Raw genomic sequence first — 23,545 nt, forward strand, 5'->3', positions numbered from 1 at the left:
TTTCAGTTAAATAAACCCGAATGCCAAATTGGACAGCAATGCCACGAAATAATAGGCAGCATACAATGACAAGCATACCCAACAGCAAAACCAATTGTAGCGTTACGTCACTCATCGGAATACGTCACTCACCTCTTCCTTCCACTCCCGCGTCATTGACTTGGTAGGTGTGGGGATTTGTATTCAGTGTCTGTCTTATGTGATTGCGTACGGGCCACAGATACGTCATTCAACGCCGGTGGACTGTGGACGGGGAACCAACGCTTTCCCCATGCTTTCCACCCCTCTCTCGCCAGTTCTGTATTCCTGCACTAGACCTAGTGGTCTGTTGCAGTCTCATGCCATCTTTTTAATGGTCTTCCAACAGGTCGTTGTCCAGAAGGGCGGTAATGTAGCACTGCCTTGGGCTATCTTTCTGTTGGCGTTCTCTCAACATGCTGTTTCCAATTAACTCTATAGATTTGAAGAAAATTTAATATAGGTTGGAAGTTCAATTCTTCCAAAATTTCTGTATTTCGTTTTCTATGCCAAAGTGTGTATCGCGCCGTTTTTCTCATGAATTTCATTTCGTTGGTGGTTATACGTTGAAGTTTTTTTTTTTTTTTTTTTTTTTTTAGGTCGTGCCAAAATATTATATATCTTTAATCTTGTATGTTTCTGTACTAAATTAGGTTTGAAAACTGAATTGATAATGCCGATAACTTTTACAAAATTAGTTATTTTAGAATCGATATCATTTTCTTTTTCATATGAAAATCGGTACCCTAAATACTTAAGTGTGTTCGCTTGTTCTGTGTCCTGTTTTCAATACAGATTTGACTTCTTATTAGACATTTACTTTTAAACGCCATAACTTTTTACTTTTCTACAGAAATGATCATATTATAGGCTAGTCTTTTGCAACTTTGTTTAATGAATATATTGACTTTTGGAGATCATCTTCTGAAGTGGCCAATAGAACCTGGTCCGTCTGTTTATGGGAACATAGCCTCTGTTTGGGTTTTGGAAATAAAATGTACATGTAGTTAAAGACAAAACGAAATCGATTATATATTTGCTTGAACTTTTTTGCTTATTCTTAGGTTCTATATCCTTTCTCCAAAGATTCTCCATATATTAGTTAACACCATGTATAAATGAATTGAGAAGGAAGTGCAGACACGAACACATTATTCATTGAATAACATTCTTCGGAAGAAACTACAGAATATAGACGATAAAATAGTTTTTTTCTGACGCTGATGACAAGTTGCAGAGAGCAACAAATAAAATAGAAACAATTTTAAAGAGATATACAATAATACAATTACAAAATTGTTAGAAAAAAGTGTCTTTGCTCCCCTAGGACAAAAATCGAAATAAACAGCCAGGTATTATTTAGAACAAGTCACTTCATTTAATTTTTACGATGCAGTCTCTCACATATGTTCCCCAACGATTTTGACAATAAACTTGATAAATAGCAACAACTCATGATCACAACTAAAAGGACTCTTCAGAAGAATTTTAAAAGGAAAACCATATTGAAATTCAATAGAACACTGATAAATTCATTCATTCATAGTGTTCTGCCCAAGGGCAGGTCTTTCACTGCAAACCCAGCATTCTTCAGTCTTTCCTATGTTCTGCCTTCCTCTTTATCTCCGCATATGATCCATATATCTTAATGTCGTATATCATCTGATATCTTCTTCTGCCCCGAACTCTTGTCCCGTTCACCATTCCTTCCACTGCATCCTTCAGAACACAATTTATTCTCAACCAGTGACCCAGCCAATTCCTTTTCCTCTTTCTGATCAGTTTCAACATCATTCTTTCTTCATCCATTCTTTCCAACACAACTTCATTTCTTATTCTGTCTGTCCACTTCACACGCTCCATCCTTCTCCATATCCACATTTCAAATGCTTCTACCTATATCAATATTGTTATATGGGTCCGAAACATGAACACTCACATCATCACGTATTAAGAGACTAGGGGCAAAAGAAATGTCACTCCTAAACGCAAAACATTGTCACCGATATTGACACTTGTAAGAAAAAATTGGTATGATCCTGCAACCAGACAGAATACCAAACTGTAAAGGCTAAACTCCTAGAATAGACGCTAAAAAGAAGGCGAAATGTGGGCAGACCAAAGAAACGCTGGGAAGGTAGCTGAATCCAATGACCTAATCCATACAGAATTTGATGATGATGATGATGATGATGATGATGATGATGATGATGATGATGGTGATGGTGATGATGATAATGATGATGATGATGATTAGGGATTATATTGTCCCAGGGCATACGGAGATAAGGTTAGCTATTCTTAGACTATATTGGCGTGACGTCATGTTTGGCGCGTGGCACAGGTACTATCAGGGAACACTTGTTTTTGATGCTGTTGACGTTCTATTCATGATTCAAAACTAGACCTCTAAGACTGTTGAAAATGCATTCTAGTGATAAATATTGGTACTACGATGACATGTTCTACCATTTTAATTATTTGTTCAATTATTTTTTTTTATTTTTTTTTACTGGTAGACCTACTGGCAGAATTAAGGCCATAAGACCTTTTTTCACTCAACCAGTATAAAATACGTAGCAAATATGAATAACATCAATATAGAAAACAATGAAATAAATAATAATAATAATAATATTATTATTATTATTATTATTATTATTATTATTATTATTATTATTATTATTATTATTATTATTATTATAGTAAGAACAAAATGCAGATGCGTTTAGTAGTTACATGTAATTCTATGAGTTAAAGAATTACAATTTTAGTGTTAAACTAGCCGTACCCGTGCGCTCCGCTGCACCTGTTAAAATAAATATAAAGTAATTACATAATTAAAATAGGACGTTTGATCCAGGGAACATTCATGTTTGTTAGAAGGATAAATCGTTTAATATGTTACTTAATTGAAATTGTATTTAAATAATTAAATTGTGATCATTTTGGTCCAGAGAACACTCATTTGGTGCAATGACAATTCCTTTAACATGTTTCTTATTTGTTATTACACGCAACTATAGTTTAATGAAGATTGACATATCATTTAGTTTTAATGTGTAAACTTTATATTACTTGCTATATGGTTCCATTGAATTATGGTAATAACTTAATTTTAATCCTTGTTTTCTAGGTCTTCAGTAAATGGCGCTTGGCCCACTATGGTTCTGAAACCTTCAAATAACTTAAATAGTGATACAGCATAAACAGTGATATGTAATTATATTTCTTTCTTTCGAAAATGTAAGAATTCACGATCTCCTATGTACCATTGCCATGGAATGAATAAATGTGTTTTTTCTTCCCACTCAAAAAGTTTATATTTTGGACATGGGAATTACTGCAGGAACAACAACGCTACAATCTGAGGCGGCGGTGAAAACGTATTGTATTGTTATTTTAAAAGTCTATCAGACCTACCAAATTTTGCATAGAATAAAACTTATCGGAAATCATTTTTAAAGGAACTTTTGTTATGTAACATTTTTCACAAGAAAGCAATAATAAGCGAGATATTTCGATTTAATTCAGGCCCCGTTAAATGGAGTATTTTGAATGCCATATAGCCTAAAATCTAAATTACAACGAACTTAATTTATATTTCAATTTTCATCGAAATTCGTTCAGCCATTATCGCGTGAAAAGGTAACAAACATCCAGACAGACAGACATACAAACAAAAATGTCAAAAAAGCGATTTTCGGTCTCAGGATGAATAATTATACATGTTAACACCAATTATTTTTGGAAAAGCGAAAATTACCAGAAAATTTTCGGCTACATATTTATTATTATATTATATTATATTATATTATATTATATTATATTATATTATATTATATTATATTATATTATATTATATTATATAAAAAGTGCGTTGATAACGGATTTACTCCGATAAGAAAGTTTTTAATTTGTTGTGGGGGCTCTTGAATCTCAGAAGCAACAACTTTTACAACAGCGCAACATAATCTCCTTGGCTCATTACCCAATTTTTTTGCATTGCATTTATTGCATATATAGTATATTTTATGTAGTTTAACACGATTCGATTGAGCATAGTTAAAATTTGAATTATAAAATAATGGATTGCTAAGCTAACGTACTATTACTGCATACTAAATCAATACACTCTCGTTGTTCGTTAATTCTCTGAGATTAAAATGAGTGTGTACATAAATATTATTTTAAGAAATACAGAAAACGAATTTACAAAAAAGCCTATCAAATTTTCTGTGCATAGGAAGCTATTTTAATCTTACCTGTCCTCGATTTACTAAGAAGTTACTGTAATAACATTATAGCAGTATGTCCATCTAGAGAAACTACACTTTCCAATGGTGAAATAATAATTAATTATACAAATCGGTTAATTTAGCTTCCGATATTACTTCATACAAACACAGAAACATTGTAGGCTAAGTTTAATAGCTTTCGATTGTTGCTGTCCAAGGCCCCTTTTTCGATTGTTGTTGTCCAAGGCCCCTTATAAACGAAGTCATTTGTTATTTCATTGCACCGTCTTAGATGGCATTATTTTAATTTTAAAACTCATTTATCTCATTAAATATCAGTCCTATCAAAATTTTGTGGAGAATAAAACTTATCGGAAATCATTTTTAAAGAAACTTTTGTTATGTAACATTTTTCACAAAAATCAATAATAAGCGATATATTTCTATTTATTTAATTCAGGCCCCCTTATAACCCCCCTTTTAAATAAAGTATTTTGAATGCCATATAGCCTAAAATCTAAGTTACAACGAACTTAATTTATATTCCAATTTTCATATAAATCGGTTCAGCCATTATCGCGTGAAAAGGTAACAAAAATACAGACAGACATGCAAACAAAAATTTCAAAAAAGCGATTTTCGGTTTCAGGGTGGTTAATTATATATGTTAGGACCAATTATTTTTGGAAAATCGAAAATTACCAGAAAAATTTCGGCTACAGATTTATTATTAGTATAGATAAGACAATTTGGATGGAAGGAATGATTAACATAATGAAGTAAAATTGATATATTAAAAATAAATGTTCTACAAAAGTAATATTTGAATAAAGATCTTATTCTAGAGAGAAAAAGCACTCTTTCTGACGATCGGTTTTTGAAAGTAGTCAATGTCTGACATCCCTTTATAATATATAGGCTGACACTAAAATACCGGTACGCTATTTTCTCTATTTACACTAACATGTAGAATGAAGGCTTACATTGATCAAACATTATCTACACTATTGTACACAATTTACAAAATAAGTAGGCTATAGTATTATGAAATAAAATACTTTGCAGTACAATACACAACACTGTACATAAGCTTAACAGTGTAAATAATGTTTGATCAATGTAGGCTTACATTCTTTATCATAGTTTAAATAGTAAAAATAGCGTATTCTAGTGTACATAGTGTAAATATTTTAAACTGTAAATATTAGTGTATTTGTTAAAGTGATTCACGTTTTGTTCAGCCCCATTTTACGATACAAGAATCGCGTGAGCCGTTAGTTAACTACTTCGTTTGCTAGATGCACGTACGTCGTCCACTTAAAAAACTCCAGTAATACTTAATCTTGTAGCCTCCTGAGACAAAGTACGGTCCCTAATGATGATTATGATGATGATATAATATTAAATATTAAATTAAATAACGAACTTCACTTACATCGGTATTTTTATCTGTTGACCATTTTACAGTATTTTCAAACTGATCTCCAATCTGGTGGTTCTTTAAGTAACCCATGAAACTGTGGCAATGCTTTCTAACCACAAGTTCTCATCAGTAAAATCCGAAAATGTGGAAGCCAGAATGTTGCAATGAACTTATAAATCAAAGAACGACTCTCACAGCTCCTGTAAAGAGAGGATTTGTCCTCCGTGGTGTAACGGATACCTTGATAGTTATTAGATCCCAAGTTCGCAGCAGATAACGATGGTTTTAAAATACTGTAAAATCTTTATAACTTCTTCCTGAACAGAACTAATCCTGTCTTCTGGCAGAGGATTCCAGGCTAAGATTGTCAGTCATCTCAGCCATGAATTTCGACCCTGAATGTCTTCCAGAGTTGGAAGCATCGTTAAATAAAGCACGGCTAGTATTCGTAAATAGACAGAGATACAGAAAATCACCTGCCTATCTCGTTACAACATTCCCTTTACGCATAGCCGCTACCCTCAAAAGGCTGTGGAATTTCTACGAAACATAATGCAAGCTTCAATTCTTCGCTGATAGTGCACTAAGAAATCTTGTAATATTACTATTTATGTAATAATTGCGTCTCGAGAAATAGAAAAGTAAACAAAACATGGTTTCTGTTACAAAGTTGATAGTTTTAACTGGTAAAAATTTTCCTCAATAGCGAAACTTTCCTTAGGCTACGACCACGTTGCAGGCCATGGCTTAGGCTGACCTAGTGATTAATCTGCCATCGGATTTCACTAACTTATTGCACTGTGTATTAGAAGAAGTTCGGAACTGTGGTTTGTGACAGTTGAAGCTACTCACACGTTCGCATTCGTCACTTGTCTGCATTTCTAATGGAGCAGGTGTTGATAAGTCAGGTGGTTTTTCCTTTTCTTCTATCGCGTTCATTTTGTCCAGGTTGTAGATGTCCGTCAGGTGCCCAACAATGTAATCTTAGAAAAGAAAACAGAAACAATTACTTTTTAATCCAAGAACACCATCAATGTACATTGATTACGTACCTGGTACCCAAGTTCGAATAAGCCAAATTCTAATTTTTTACATTGGAAAATATTGTTCAGAATGTTTCCAACCGCAAAAGTAAATGTAATTAATTCAACTAAGAAGGACAACTTTGTCATTAGTACTACATTCATTAACGCAGTAATACCAACTGTTCAGAGTTCATTGAATATTTAATCAATGCTTTCTAGTGTAGCTATTTTTAACATTAAAAACAAACATTTAACCTTTGTACACATAGTTGTAGGCAGTAGAGATGAACAAAACTAACTGCCGCTCTCGCTCGCTGTGTTCGCTGCATTTGTTTTTCGAGTCTCGGCTAGTCATTTTCGCTGCGCTTCGAGTCTCGCTCGAAATAACATACATCATTGAAATAAATAACATAAACGTTTAAATGAGACAAAAAGACAAAACAGAACAGTATCTTAGTTATCAAAATGTTCTGGTTCTATTATATATTACCTATGGTTATATAAATATAAAAAACAATTCTCAAATAAATTTGCATTTCTAAGAAACATAAAACATGACATTATTATCTTTTTACTTGAGGTTGCACACTTGATCTTAAACATATGAAAAGAAAATTCCTAGCCTTTTAATAAGGGCCTAGTAATTAAATATTATACACTGAAAGGAGAGATGTTTCAAATAGGCTACTTGATTATTTATACATACTGTATATAACAGTTGCCAAAGTAGATGAAAGTTCAGTCAGGTATAAACAACTGCTGACATTGGGACTTCGGGAGATGATCAATATCGAGTCTCGGAACACTCACAACCAGTTTTTATGACAAGGACGCGACGTTCACATTGTCGTGCGGGTTTTCGGCTTTGCGGGCACTGTTAGTTCGTTTTCTCGATCGTTGTTCATCTCTAGCACCGTAGGTAGGTAGTATATGAAATTAGTGTATCAGGCTAATTTAATGCGAGTCTATAAAATATGAGTGTATACACTAGATCAGGGATTCAGAACTGACAGAGAGAGGGGTGAAAGCATGGGGAAAGCATTGTTGCGCTTCCACAGTCCAAGGGCGTTGATCGTTGAATGACTCTCCATGATCCAACCACAACCATGTGGCGGATTGCAACAAACCGGTACTCATGAACAAAAAAACGAAAGTATTTCCGACCACAATAATAATTAGTTAATTTTGTTAAATTAAGTGCAGGAAAATGAACGTAAGGATACATTTTTGTTGTTATATTTTTAGTGCGCTCCGTTGCATGGATGTTTAAATTTGGAATAAAATATGCTCAAAGGGCGAGTGCGGACGAGGAGACTTTGGGAAGAAGAATTTTTCGAAGCAATTTCGGCCCATTTTTCCGAATCTATTACTTCGATTTAATTGTCTAGTTGTAAAAATAGTAATTGATCGTGGCGCGAGTCCAAGTTGAGTTAAGCTATTTTCCATTTTCACCAGAATCTTAAGGTATGGGTATTTCGAATATTGAAAATGTTTACATGCTTACGATTTATATGCAGTTCATGCAAATAATAGAAATCGGTTCGGTTAAAATCATTCACAGGTGGTTATTTTTAAATGTCTATCATAAATATTTACCATCATATTCCCCTATTATGTTGCAGTAGTACAGTTTTTCCCATCCTTAACTTCTTTTTTTGTGAGAGCGCTGTAGAATATAACACACCCCTCGCCTCTGCTGTGTCTCACTCTGCTGCTTTCGCCAGTGTGATAACGTGTACCTCCAATCACGGAAATGCTTATACGCGAGTGAGATCATTTCTCTTTCCCCACTCTTAAATATTTTTCGTTTCCTTTTCATACAGTAGTACTCACGAGACAAAATGCTTCTCTTTAATCACAGTTTTATTAACACTTTTACACTCGCAATAACAGCTATTAGCATACGAACTGATCACTGCTGCACAAAACAACTAACGCATTTGGCTTGGCGCGGCAATTTTGGCTATATTGTATCGGAAATTGTGTTTCCAGTAGGGATCTATAGTATATCGATGGCTAAGAAGTGATACCTCGTATCTGTAAATTTGCATTCGAATCAGAAAACTGTTTTAAAATTAATTTTTCTTAAAATACACAAACTTTTAAATGTTTCTGCTTTGCAATATCTTCTACTCGAAGACAAAATATTAGTTAACTGTTCAATTTTGTAAACTTAATAAAATAGTGTAGTTAATCTGAATAATAATAATAATAATAATAATAATAATAATAATAATAATAATAATAATAATAATAATAAAATAGTTAAACTAAATGATCATTTTTGCAGATACGAAGTATCACTTCTTAGCCATAGACTACAGTCCACCGCTTGTGGGGTAACTATTAGCATATCTGACTGTGAAAAGACTGGGCCCTGTTCGAATTCTGGTTGGGACATGTTATCTGGTTGAGGTTTTGGTAAAACGAGCGTTGAGGGACTTCCGCCGATTTTGGAATAGACACCGATGCACTTGAACTGCCAACGTAGAAAACAAAAAATCACACTCAATCGCTTTCACCTTCATCTTGACGGAATAATAAAAGCCTAAACTAACCTAACCTAACCTAAGTGCGTCGGTGTCTATTTCAAAATCGGCGGAAGTCCCTCAACGCTCGTTTAACCGAGGTTTTTTCTCGAGCTTTTCCTCAACCCATTAACTGGGTAACTGGGTAACTTTTGGCGCTGGGCCCTGGACTCATTTCGCTGGCATTATCACTCAGACGCTACATAACCATCGCATTTGATGTTTAGCGCCGTAAAATAAACCAATATAGCCTATATGCTGGATGAACAATAAGTATTGAATCTACACGCTCAATCAATCCGTCTGCAGCAAGTCAATCCGATAGCGCCCTCATACGGCTGAATGTGAAGCCCGCTGCCTGACATCAATCTGTTATTATCTCGCAGGATGTGTTCTTTAGGCAACGTTATTCAGAGTCTGTATGTTAATTAAGTTAATATGGCTGAATTCAGATATTTTCTTCCACAAAGAATATTTATTTAAGATTCGTACGTGCGTAGTACAGAAGCAGCTCGGGCTGTAAGGGGATTATTTCGTAAGAGATTCCGAGGTATTAAAGTTTCAGATCAAAATACACTATCTACCAAAAAGTAATTGGGCACTGTTTTTGTCCCCTTTAGAACCTCGTGGTACCATCTCTTGTTGCTATAACAGCAGCCACCCTGTCAGGCATGCTCTTCACTAGTTTCTGTAGGATATCCACTGGAATGCGTCGCCATTCCTCCTGCAACATGGCACTCAGTTGAACAATTGAAGTTGGCCGCATCTTCCGAGACCTCAATCGCCAGTCCAATTCGTCCCAAAGGTGCTCAATGGGATTGAGATCAGGACTCTGTGCAGGCCAGTCCAACCGGTGAACATTATTGTCTGCATACCACTACATAGTAGCCGCGAAAACATAGGGCCAACTTCCATTGTCCAACTGAGTGCCATGTTGCAAGAGGAATGGCGACGCATTCCAGTGGATATCCTACACAAACTAGTGGGGAGCATGCCTGACAGGGTGGCTGCTGTTATCGCAACAAGAGATGGTACCACGAGGTTCTGAAGGGGTAAAAACAATGCCCAATTACTTTTTGGTAGATAGTGTACAATTCATAGAGTGGTAAATAAATTTCATGAATCGGGAACTGTTCAAAATAAGAAGCCTAGAAAGCAACGTGCTGTATTCACAGAAGAAACTCTAGATATCATTTGATATTGTCTGAAAAATCCCCCCAAAATTCAGTCAGGCGTCTTTCGAATTTCTTCATCTGAAGCGTGTGGATTTGTCTTGTACACTTTGTCTTTTCAATCTCATTTTGTTTTCGAACGAAGCATGATTGCACCTACGTTGATATGTTAATACACATTTCTCACAAGGAACTGTGTAATGTAATGGTTAATTTCATAAGAAGATGCCAGAAATGTATGGAAGATGGTTGCAAGCAGTTCCAGGATCTCCTTGCGTGACATGGTTGAGTAAATGAATATACATTATTCAGTATTATTTTGAATTGTAATTGTTTGCATGACTTTAAGGGGACTCCGATGAGTATTTTCTACATTTTTAACATAATAGGCTATGTACTTTTAATTTATTTCTCTGGAAACATCAAAGATATCAGAATGAAATTTTTCATGTAGGCTAAATTTATCGTAGTAGAGTGAATTAATATTGAAAGTACATTGTAATTGGTTTTGAAGAGTTTGTTCACAATAAAACACTTAACTCTGGATAAAAATTTAAAAAGTATATACAGGGACATAATTTTATTTTTACTAACATGTTTAATATTAACCTGGCTATACCTTTGGATTAATGGTTCATAGCCGGAAACACCGTTTGCTACCCCCTTCCACGATTGAAGTTCGATGATCCTGGCGTAAAATACAAACAAGTCACTTTACTAAGTATAGGAGGGAAGCGAAGTAGTTCATCCATTTACGTAAACTAGGAAATATCGTAATTCTGAGTTTGATAATTTTCATTAGGTTTTTGTTTAATGAAAATACAGTACAGTATTAACAATAAGTGTTTTTACTCACGAATTGAGCTATCCATTCGGACGTATTCATTATGCAGTGTATATTATACTGTCTAGAGCGCATTAGCGTACAATATAGAGAATGAAGTTAAATTGAAAAATAATCATAATATGGATATTTAAACACATTTTTTTTAAATGGTGGTCGTTCATTAAGATACAGGCTTCAGTTCTTTTGTGCATATTATTGCACAATGGACTATTGCATCTAATTCCAATTACCAGTTTCGTCCTTCGTACTAGTAACTCATGTTGAAATAATTCTATACCTATTATATAAAAGAGTACCTTACGTACACTGTAAATTCAATCTTCACTTTTGTCCGACCCGCACAGATAACTTTACTCAGACATGCTATCTACTGTCCGTCCAAGTGGTTATGTCGCAGGATCGTAGAAAGGGGGGAAATCACGTGACAGTTAATTGCAATTATTTAAGTTACTTTAAACAGTTGCGAGTGAGGAAAATCAGGATGCGACGTAGGCAAACGGACGACAGTACCTGTGCGAAAATATGATTCAATATTGAAAACTCTTTCGTCACTGGAAAACACGAACATATTTGTAGAACGTACTATACTCACTAACTCAATACTGTTTGTGTTTACTACGACCTTAAGGAGACTTTGACTGTATACGCTTGATTCTGTGAGAAGAACAGTTGGAAGTTTACTAGTAGAGGGGGTGGGAGTGAAGTACATTCAAAAACTCAGGTACAATAAAAATTGAAGTAAAAATAAAATGATGTCCCTGTACAACCATTGCATTAAAGTAACAAAATCTCTGCTTATATTAATCACATGGGAGAATACTGTATATCATTTCTTTGTATCAAGAATGAAGAGGAAATTATATTGTATAGTAGTGGCAAAAAAACCGGACCGACTCGTGTAGCTGATTTCAGAGCCTTGTTCACTCCAGAGCACGATAGACTGGTAACTAAGACTTTCGTGGTTCTAATCCTGCCTGGGAAGGAAACTTTTTTTTTGTTCTTATTCAAATTTATTCCCAATACTTTTCGATTGCTGGTAAAATTCATGTTCTGGGAATAATAAGTTAATTAAGTAGAAAATATCGCTGGAATCGAAAAATATTGGGAATAAATTTGAATAAGGAACAAAAAAAGTTTCCTTCCCAGGCAGGATTCGAACCACGAAAGTCTTAGTTACCAGTCTATCGTGCTCTGGAGTGAACAAGGCTCTGAAATCAGCTACAAGGGTCGGTCCGGTTTTTTTTTTTTTGCGACTGCTGTACTTAAAAATTACTACTATTGAGTTCATTTTACGTGAAGAAATAATTAATTAAATCTTATTAATCAATTTAATCAATAAAATTGCTCCCGGAATGCAACTTCTTGCACCTGCATTATATGAAATTAGCAAAAATGAAGATACTATCAATGTCAATTAAGTACATTTATACATTTACTGTCATGCAAAATGTTATAGCCGTAGCTGCTGGGGTTTTCGAGATATTGGTACTGTAATGTAACGTTGTTTTAATTTTTGTATAAATCTTTATCTGAAATTAAGATTTTATTGTGAATAAACTATTTAACGAATTTCAATATTTTTTTAAAATATTTATTCACTCTACTATGATCAATGTAGACCTACATTAAAAATTTCATGCAGATATCTTTGATATTTCCAGGGAAAAAATAAACAAAAATAATTATAGGCCTATGTGTGTATGTGCGTGAGCGTGTGCTTGTGCGTTGAAAAATGTAGAAAAGTCGCGTCTGGATCCCCATAACAGCTGACTCTGTACATGGTTATGTCATTTTTCTTTGTAATTTCACTTATAAAGGGACATTCTTCTTCATATTTCGTTACTTATTTCTTTCTGTCGATGTTAAATCTATTTTTCAAGGTTTGAAGGCCGTTTTAAGAATATGAAGTTTACTATAAATTAACTACAACCATCTACAAATTATACCACGAACTGCTCCTGCTGCATATAATAATTAATTTCTCTTGACTTAACGCTTTTCGTAGATAGACTACTTTTTCCGTCGAACCTACCTAAGTAAGCCGCTTTATTCGTATTTTTTTTTTCTACGTACAGTCAGGGTGCGAATTAAAGGGGGGGATGGGGAGGATTTCCTCCCGTTGGAAAAGTATCTCCCTCTCATAAATTCATATTAACATCCCTGCCAGGGATAACTGTTATCCCTTCCCTCACAAATATAATTTTATTGTTTTAATACGAATATACTTTATAAAGAATAAAGTAAGCAAAGAAAATAATATTGATGTATTATCATCAGTTGCAAGCTGACAACAATCAATAACTTAGGAATTACGCATCTTATCTTAAGCCTGCTCATAGATATAATTATTATTATGATCAAGATTCAAGACAAGCAACTCAGTGCGACCAAGCATTGAGCCGTATCGAATGAGGATAATAATAATTTTATGTATGATATTCTCTATCTAGGATTCTATCCCCACCCTAATCAGGCATCTTAATTCGCACCCTGCGTACAGTAATACAAAAATTCTTTTGACTGTTCTTGAATTTGAGCGCCTGTTCTTGAATTTGAGCGCCTTTTATTTTAATAAAAGATTTATTAATTTCAATTATTGTATTTCATTTGAATCATTCTCGGATAAATTGGTTCGTAGAGCCAAGATCAGAAGAAATCGCAACAGTTATCAGACAGATGATATAACGAAAACCACTCTTTCTAGTCAGAGACGATGAGAACACGTATTTCCACGACAATCTCGGAATCAGTTTTTCGCAGTATCGCAGTACTTCATCTAATGAGAGTGGATATGTATAATTTCAATGAAGTTGATTGAATAGCTTTAACATAACTAATGAAATCACTATCCTCTTATTCAAAGACGTAAGCCTACCTAACAAACGTGTTCTAAAATAGCATATATCTGGACTTGAAATTCAGGTAGCCAGTGGTGCTACACGATTTAGTTTCATAGGTAATTTGGTATACGGAAAGTGTTCAAATATATTGCATTTCAAATTCTTTTGAAGTGCGTACTTACGATTTTAGCTTACTCTTCCTTGCAGTAGGCCTGTATAACAAATCAATTGAAGTGTGCAGCTTATAATCACAAAAATCTGTCGCTTTGAAATGAATACAATAAATAATTGAAGATCGTACGCTGTGCATGAACATGTCCTGACACTGAGTTTCTTATCTACATATCCGCATCCGTCAATCATATAGTGGGCACTGTGTCTGGTCAGACGTCAGAGGAAGTGGTTCGCACAACTCATGGAGACAATATGAAGAGCACTTGATAAGTACAAAATTATTGATTTTATGTTTTAGATGTCAGCCAGTGTAGATTTGCGTAGTTTAACTGTACAGAATAACAACCTCATTAGTCCAAAGAAATTTCAAGAATGATAACCCAAAAACAATAGAATGTAATGAGTCTTGAGACTTTTAACTTGCTCTCCTGTAAAAATAGTGAAACGTGACATCACGTTTTTCCCCTGTAGTCTTCATATGGTAAGTTTATGATTGCTTGCATACTTTCCGTTTGTCCGAAGTACCAAGATCTGGGAATCGTAATGTCAGTCTCGTGCTCTGAGGCAAATCGAACAACCTGTGATGACAATACATTTCTAATGTTTTCTTTTTGCCTGATGCCGGGTACTCGCATTTCATCCAGATGAAGTCAGTTGTGTGCACCAATTTACCGACAGCCAGCGTGCGCCGTAGGAGGCTGGTCTACGCTGCACCCGCGATAAGCTGAAATAGGCTACTGATGGAGATCCCAGAGAAAACTTTTGCATTACCTGGACCACGGACTTGCCCAACACAAGTTATAAATAGGGATTACGCCGGAGATAGAACCAGCGCTCTAGCTACTGGACTGCCGTGTCGGCACATTTATAATGTTAAGGTGCAGTTACTTCAAGAATTGTAACAGCTAGATTTGTGAAGACTTTTATAGCTGATAAATTAAAGTGAATTTGAATGTGGTTTCTTAAAACACTTTCCAAAATAAAACGATAAAACAAATGGATGCAAGTGAAAGGTTTGGGCAACCCTAACATTGTAATTGTACAGTAACTGGGACGGGAGTGAAGGTACAATTTTAACTGCAGTTGTGCGTTACTTTTGAAAAAATGTGTATAGGTCTATATATATTTATGTTTTCCATTAGCATTATGTCCAATGTTGTTTTAGAGTAAATGTGTTTATATTTAATATTAAATATTCATGAAATGTTTGTGATCGTATTATTAAGATTGTAGAGCAAATAATCCATATTTATTTTATGTCGAGGAGTTGGCCTAATGCATATTATGTTATTTATTACAGAAATTATATGTACTTTATTTATATTGGGCATTAACACTTTCTGAACGGAATTTGGCATGTGTCGCGACATGGCTTTTGGCAATCATGGGTCTACGCTTTTATGAATATTTCAGATGACTGAGGTAAGTCACAACATTGTAATTGAACATTTTTTTTTATTTCTCGTGATATGAAGTGTACAATAATAGTACCTAATAATAATAATAATAATAATAATAATAATAATAATAATAATAATAATAATAATAATAATAATAATAATAACAATAACAGACAACGGTTTATAAAAATGATAAAAACATAAGGAAGGAATTGAGTTACCAAGAACATTCAAAATTTATTTCACATACTCTTCTACTGATATGAAGTTCACAATAATAATTGTAGTAATAATTAAGGCCATATTTACGCATGGACCAACATCAAACATTATTTACACTATTAAATACAATGTTGTGTATTGTAATGCAAGGTATTTCATTTCATAATATTATAGCCTACTTATTTTGTAAATTGTGTACAATAGTGTAAATAATGTTTCATCATATCGGATCGTATGCTGAATTTCACGTCCATTTCCGAGTGCAGTGCATTTTATTCTGTTCTTTCACAGGTCAGCAACGTAATACGTTAATTGACTAAGTTTTTATACAGAGTGTCCCCAATTCGTAACTGGATTTAATTTGTCTAGTAATGTGTGTTCTTCAGAAAACGATGTGATGATCCTGAATATGGTTAATAAAAATACGTTAAATTTCGTCGAATTTAATTAATATTGTGTATACTACAGGCAGTGCAAATGGTTTGTTAGTATAGGGGCATTCCATTGAATTACTAATGTCACATCTCTAAAGTTTATTTTCTTCCTAATTATATCTCGTAAGAATTAATAATGTTGAAAAGTTGCACCGGCCTCGGTTTTCCGCTTATTTCCAGTGCGTCGCCATAAGACTGTTTACCAGTTAAAGGACCAGTGTCATCGGATTGTTGAAGTAACTGTGGCGGTACAATTTGGAGTTTTAGTAAACTGAAGATGTAGGCCTATGGTGTGTTCTCTTTGTTTGAGTAGTTTAGTATGATTTTTCCTGATTTCCGCCTTATTAAAATGTAAAATGTTAGGGATGTGACGATATCATATAATGCCTCTATACACGATACAAATTAAAGATGGGTTTTGCTATAAATTGAAACTGCATTAATGTTTTGACAAAACAAAAATTCTGTGTTATTGCCTAATACTCTACTATTACTGATATGTATGTTAAGAAATTAATAAGCATTTTTCGTTGGACCTTCCGTCTCTCGCTCTGCTTTCACTTTGCTAAACAATGTCGTACTACTACGTATAAAACAGGCCTCAATGCTGTCGTTCTTTATCCCTCGAGTCGGCCTCGGTAGCGTAGTTGGTATAGCGCTGATCTTCTATGTTCGAGGTTGCGAGTTCGATCCCGGCCCAGGTCGATGGCATTTAAGTGTGTTTAAATGCGATAGGCTCATGTCAGTAGATTTACTGGCATGTAAAAGAACTCCTGCGAGACAAATTTCCGGCACACCGGCGACGCTGATATAAGTTGTGCAGTTGCAAGCGCTGTTAAATAAACCATAATTTTTTTTTTAACTCTCGAGTTCGGTTGACCTTCCCTCGGAGCGTATGCAGTGGTAAAGACACCGCTCTATATGAGTCATTCCACGTCAAATCGCACAAAATTATACAAATTTTGACCTTCATATTTCTGATTGTGATTATATTTTTTATCAGCTCTATGGGTCTAATAAACCAACAAATGTGTTTTCATTTCCTCCTAAGTTCACATGTTTTTAAAATATTGCATGTTAAAATTCGTTAAAAATGTCGCACAATGCAACATTTAAAGCGTCATATTTCTGAGCATATTGATGTTAAAAATTTTTTGAAAAATGCATTTAAAAGCTTAAAGTACTGTCTTTTGTTAAATATTTACTAAATAATTTTAATATAATTATTACAAATATTTTTTTATGATTCAATTTTTAAAAGTTAGATATCAATGTGAAATAGCCCTATTAAAAATCTAAAAAAAAAAATGCCTACTAGGTGCACTGAAGTATTCTTAATAATTCCAGAAAAAAATGACAATGGAATCTCCAATGGTTTAATGGAAATTTAATTACTTACGAAACAATGTGCAGCGGTCGGTGTAGCAGCAGTGGACGGGAAGCGTTGAAGCGCGCTGGTAGGTTATCGGAGCTGGATGATCGAGTAAACGTTGCAACATTACACCCAGTACGGATCAAGTCACTCGAGGAAACACTGCTAATTTACTTGTTATGATATCTTCAAATATTTGAACATAATGCTTTTTAAACGTTTGTTTTCATTCACACTACACTTAAATTTTAATTCGCCTATTTTCTTTCTTGAAAGAAAATTTTTTACTAAATCTTCAGTTTTTGACAACGGAATGAAAGAATGTAATTTTAATGTACCAGTTATTGGTTTTAGATTGTGGTATCTGACTTGCAAATTTTCAGAGTGGTTTTTGTGCTTGTTCAATGGACAAAATATAAATGACACGTTAGAAATGTTTTTTTGTGACCAACCAAAACAGTTTTTTTATGTTGTTATAGGATCTTGTATTAGGGATGGGCGAAAAATAACGTAGCAGTTACTTTGTAACAGTTACTTAATTGTAACGGTTACAAAAATAACTTGGACACGAAATAACTAGTTACTCGCTGTTACACTGTTACTTTCGTCTGGTTCTGCAAAAGAAACTAGTTATAATAACGTCATTACCAGACATCGGATTCTAGGGCAAATGCCTATTTTGTTTCTTTAGGAGAAAAGTAAAAATAATTATTAATATTTGTGTTTCATGGAAATTGAAAGGTATTCAAAGAGTTTTATAGTGCCCTAAAATGCCCTAAAACGGTTATTAGAGCCTAATTTGTTAATATTCGCCTAAAAATGCCTAACTCACTGTAAAGTTTCGCATTTTACTCTTACTTTTTATAATTTATACATGCATTCACTGCGAAATTTAAGGCATTTAAAAAGTGGAAAGTTTGCTTCACACCGGCCATGAAACCATTGATAAAGGAAACAAAATGTTTTGAATCTCACGACACTCGCAATAGATTTCACCGAATTTAACATGTTTGGAGGCATAAATGCCGACAAAGAACCAACCTTAGTTTTGAAGCAGGCAACAATCACAACATGTGCTGCTACCGATTCAGAGATATACTATACTATACTGTTTTCGGTCTGAAACCGATTAGCTGTACTGCCCTTCAGAGTGTCATAAAATCACAATTTTTGGAGAAAGAGTGTTTTTGAAATATTTATGAAAAGTCGTAAAACTGCGAATTAGTAGGGTAAACCGTTACAAAATATTTAAAAGAATGGCCCTCCTAGTGTTAACACTACCAGGAAATGCAACAATAAGTGGAACTTTGTATTTTTGTCCAATTGAATCTCAATAACAACGGTTCATTTGAATGCTCGTTAACAGTTGCTCTTTCCCTCACCTTATTTGTGTTGAGAAGTTTTGAGCGGTAGGACGTTTTCCTGTGAAGTTTAACGCGATAATGCCGAAAAATATAAGTACAAAATCTACATTGATCCGGCAATGGCTAACAGAATATTCAGAATTCACTTATGATGGAAAAATAATATTCTGCAAGATTTGTAGCAAACAGGTATGTAACAATAGTTGAAATATATAAATTCTATTAATTTTAATGAGTAGGCCTATAATATTTATACATTGACTGAGCTATCCTGAGGTATAATTCTTTTTAAGACCACTACACTTTAACCTTTTAAATTCCGATAGTTAAAGTATTTGCAGGTCATTAAAATTTTGATTGTTCGAACCCACTAACTTTGTGATAGAAATACGGCAATACAACAATTAGGATTTTATTTTAATTCAGTTTACTTTACATTTTTAGATTTCGCAAGAAAAGAAGTGCCACCTAAAGCAGCATGTGTAAGGGCGGCTCATAAGGCTAAAGCTCAGCAGAAAAATCAACTGCAACAAACTTTACTAACACAGCCTACTTCATCCAATCTCAGCAGCAATTTCTATGCTGATTTAACCAGAGCGTTTGTTGCTGCTAACATTCCCTGGAATGCAATTGAAAATCCGGTTTTAAGACAGTTTTTACAAAAATACTGCAAACAAAATATCCCATCTGAGTCGACCCTAAGAAAAAATTACTTAGACAGAATATACAATGAAACTTTAGCTTCCATTCGGGAGGATATAGGTGATTCTTACATATGGGTCTCTGTGAATGAAACCTCAGATCCTATGAATAGGTAGGCCTATATAGCAAATATGGTAGTAGGGAAACTTAGTCCTGATGGACCTTCGATTCCACACCTCGTATGTGTTAAGGAACTTTCGAAAGTGAATAGCCAAGCCATTGCTTATTTTGTAAATAAAGGCCTACAGTCTTCATACTCAGGTAATATAGACGATTCTAAAGTTCTGTTGTTTTGTACTGATGCTGCCTCATACATGGTTGCTGCAGCTCCACTTCTTAAAACATTTTATCCTAACCTCACGCATGTAACCTGTCTAGTACATGGCCTTCACAGGGTTTCTGAAACAATCCGGAATGAATTTCCTCTTGTCAATTCGTTTATTTCTAACACAAAAAAATGTTTTTGTAAAGCCCCATCCAGGATTTCAATATTCAGAGAGAACTTTCCAGATATCCCACTCCCACCTCAGCCGGTTGTTACACGATGGGGAACCTGGATTCAGTCAGTGGTGTATTATTCTAAGTATTTTAAAGAAGTGGTCACAGTTATTGATAAATTACCTGAAACTGATAGTGCAGCGTGTGTGAAAGCAGTGAAAGATTGTCTGAATGACTCACGAGTGAAAAACGATATTGCCTACATAACATCAAACTTTTCTTTCATACCTGCAAGCATTGAACAATTAGAACGTGAAAAACAATCTCTTTGTAGCCAAATAGCAATAGTAAAGGAAGCTCAAGTGAACATACATTCTGCTTTGGGCGAAACTGGGAAAAAAGTTAAAAATAAGTGGGACAACGTATTAAATAAGAATGTAGGATTTTCATTGTTGGAAAAAGTATCAAGAGTGATATCGGGGGAAAGTGTAAATGTTCCAGTAAGTATTGATGTTTCTATTGTACCTAATTTAAAATTTGCGCCTCTCACATCAGTTTCGGTTGAAAGAAGTTTTTCTGCTTTCAAAATGATTCTCAGTGACAAAAGGCAAAGGTTAACTGTGGAGAATTTAGAAAAAATTCTGGTGGTGTACTGTGCAGATAATTATAATAAAGTCTGAGCATGGAACTGAATTTCAATAACATAAAATGAGTAATCTTGATATCAATAATCATTATTTCATTAGTTTCAATATATTAAATTTGTGCAGCTCTGTTTATAAATATAATATAGTATTCTTTTTTAATGTTTAAACATATTTTTTGTGCGTATTTTAGTGTATAACTAAAAATTTCAGTGAAAGAAATAAGTATGATGCCTTGATGTGCCTGAAATGCCTATTTTCATTAAAATAGAGCCTAATTTTACAAATTTTGAGCTTATTTTAGGCGCCTAAAACTGCAATTTTTAGTGCCTAAAAATCCGATGTCTAGTCATTACGTAGTGTTCAACCGGTCCACGAGATAGCGCGGCATTACTAATGTGTTTCACCATCTGGTTACAAAAATATCAACTAAGTCTGTTCCCTAAAGCAGAGCACAGAGCATGGTTTCAATCAGAGCCGAGAATGTGATATTTCACAATATTACTGTTATTAAATCTCTAAGAAAATGTATTAAAAAGGGCTATATTCTTCATAAAATATTTCCACCAGAAGTGGAATGTGTATATGCAAGCTAAACCATCACAAAAATTAGTCATGATGAATAAATCAATTTAGTTTATTATATATCATAAGCTATTGATGTCCTTCGTAATAATATAAAGTTTTCAAATATTTAAAATAAACTATTATTGCATGATTTGTCGCATTAGGGGCCTACTAATTTCATAGGTGGGTCTAGCCTTTCAATATCGTGGGGGGGGGGGGAGAAAGTTTGAGCTTGTTTATATAGGTACCGATAAAACTACTTTAAATAATTTCTTAGACTTTGTCTACACTTCTATAAAGTCGTCATATCTTATCCTTTTACAATGCTTTCATGGGCGTAAGCAAGTGGGTAGGCCAGGGAGAGGCTTTGGCTTCCTAAATCTTAAAAGAAAATTTAAAAAATATATGTTAGCACTGAATAAATACAAAAAGTAAACTGATAACAAGGTACATTTTAGAAAACCTGTCTAATATTAAAATGAAACTATATGACACAAAGCCATGCTATTCAGTTACTATCCCCCCCCCCCCCCACCGTTCTGAAGTCACCAACATTGTACCACAGCCAGGGATGTGATGGAGGGCACTCGCAAAGGCTCGCGCAAGCCCTTTGTTAAATATTTATATTGGTTCCAAGATCTTTGTTAAAATAACTCGCAAGGAAAAATCAATCAAATAAACGCATTTTTCTAATTTAGGTAACCAGCTACTATTCTGCATTCTGCTAAAGCGATCCATTGAAAATACAGAAATTTAGTGGCGTTTGCACTGCTTGTTAGAGACTCTCTATAGCTAATTATGATTTCCGAGATTTCGTGGATAACTTAATAGGAAAAAATTGCCCTTTTGTCATTCACTACAGCCAAAGCCAAAATAAATCACGAATTACATCACCATTATCAGTGCGGAAGCTGTAAGAGACTTCAGTGTAATGAATGACATTGTCACTGTGAAAGAAGTAGCTTACAATCTCCCACTTGTCCAGTTTATTGACAATAATTATACTTATCGGCAAACCTATGAAATAATGGGACAGGTTCCAGTTTGTGCTATCCTGTTTGAGAAATCATCGCATCGGTGGAGCTATTTTGAAGATCAAGAGTTATTATTATTATTTATTATTATTATTATTATTATTATTATTATTATTATTATTATTATTATTATTATTATTTTGTTCGCGATCCCCCATTAATAGCTGTGCGGATACTCAGGTGGCCGCGGACCTCTGGTTGAAAATCACTGATCTACGCTATATGCGTATTTATTATAATAAATAAATTCATAATGTACATAATAGGCCTATTTGAGGTATAATATGATTCATGATTGTGTTTGTTAAATAACAGTCGATTCTGTGGCGTATTGGTGATGATGATGATGATGATGATGATGATTATTATTATTATTATTATTATTATTATTATTATTATTATTATTATTATTATTTTGTTCGCGATCCCCCATTAATAGCTGTGCGGATACTCAGGTGGACGCGGACCTCTGGTTGAAAGTCACTAATCTACGCTAAATGCGTATTTATTATAATAAATAAATTCATAATGTACATAATATTTGAGGTGTAATATGATTCATGATTGTGTTTGTTAAATAACAGTCGGTTCTGTGGCGTATTGATGATTTATTATTATTATTATTATTATTATTATTGTTATTATTATTATTATTATTATTATTATTATTATTATTATTATTATTATGTGTTTGTTACGAGTGTTGAAATCTTCATTACTGTCCTTTCTGTTAATATTTTTACTTTTGAAGTTCAATCAAACCAATATTTTATGGTACAGTATTTCTGCTACAAATGTACTTGTCAACGTTTTCAATCATTTTTACAATGTAAGTTATTTAACATTCAAATATAACTTGTTCGTGGATAACTGCTTCTGTGCCTCTGCTAGTTATTTAACCGTTAAATATAACTTCTTAAATATAACTGCTATTTTGTCTCCGTCAGGAAATTATAACCGTTACTTATAACCGTTATTTATAACTACTAATCAAAAGTAACGGAGACAGTTATAACAGTTACAAGAAAATAACCGTTTGTCACATCCCTATCTTGTATAATGTATAGGCTGGCTCTCGTGCCAAGTCTTTTAACAGTTCCTCC

The 23,545-nt window shown here is 34.1% G+C and overlaps 1 protein-coding gene across 1 annotated transcript in view; it reads right to left on the minus strand.

The window, feature by feature from the left end:
- The window catches only part of LOC138696382 (uncharacterized), a 36,235-nt gene extending 20,580 nt beyond the window's left edge, over nucleotides 1-15,655 (minus strand). Inside the window, exons 1-2 of the mRNA XM_069821273.1 lie at nucleotides 14,274-15,655; nucleotides 6,532-6,662 (exon numbers count right to left, since the gene is read on the minus strand). Coding sequence (XP_069677374.1) covers nucleotides 6,532-6,618 — 87 coding nt within the window. The 5' untranslated portion in view covers nucleotides 6,619-6,662; nucleotides 14,274-15,655. The remainder of the gene's footprint in view (nucleotides 1-6,531; nucleotides 6,663-14,273) is intronic.
- Nucleotides 15,656-23,545: the final 7,890 nt, after the last annotated feature.

This window comes from Periplaneta americana, chromosome 3 (assembly GCF_040183065.1).
Source record: "Periplaneta americana isolate PAMFEO1 chromosome 3, P.americana_PAMFEO1_priV1, whole genome shotgun sequence".
In the NCBI taxonomy this organism is placed as follows: Eukaryota; Metazoa; Arthropoda; class Insecta; order Blattodea; family Blattidae; genus Periplaneta; species Periplaneta americana.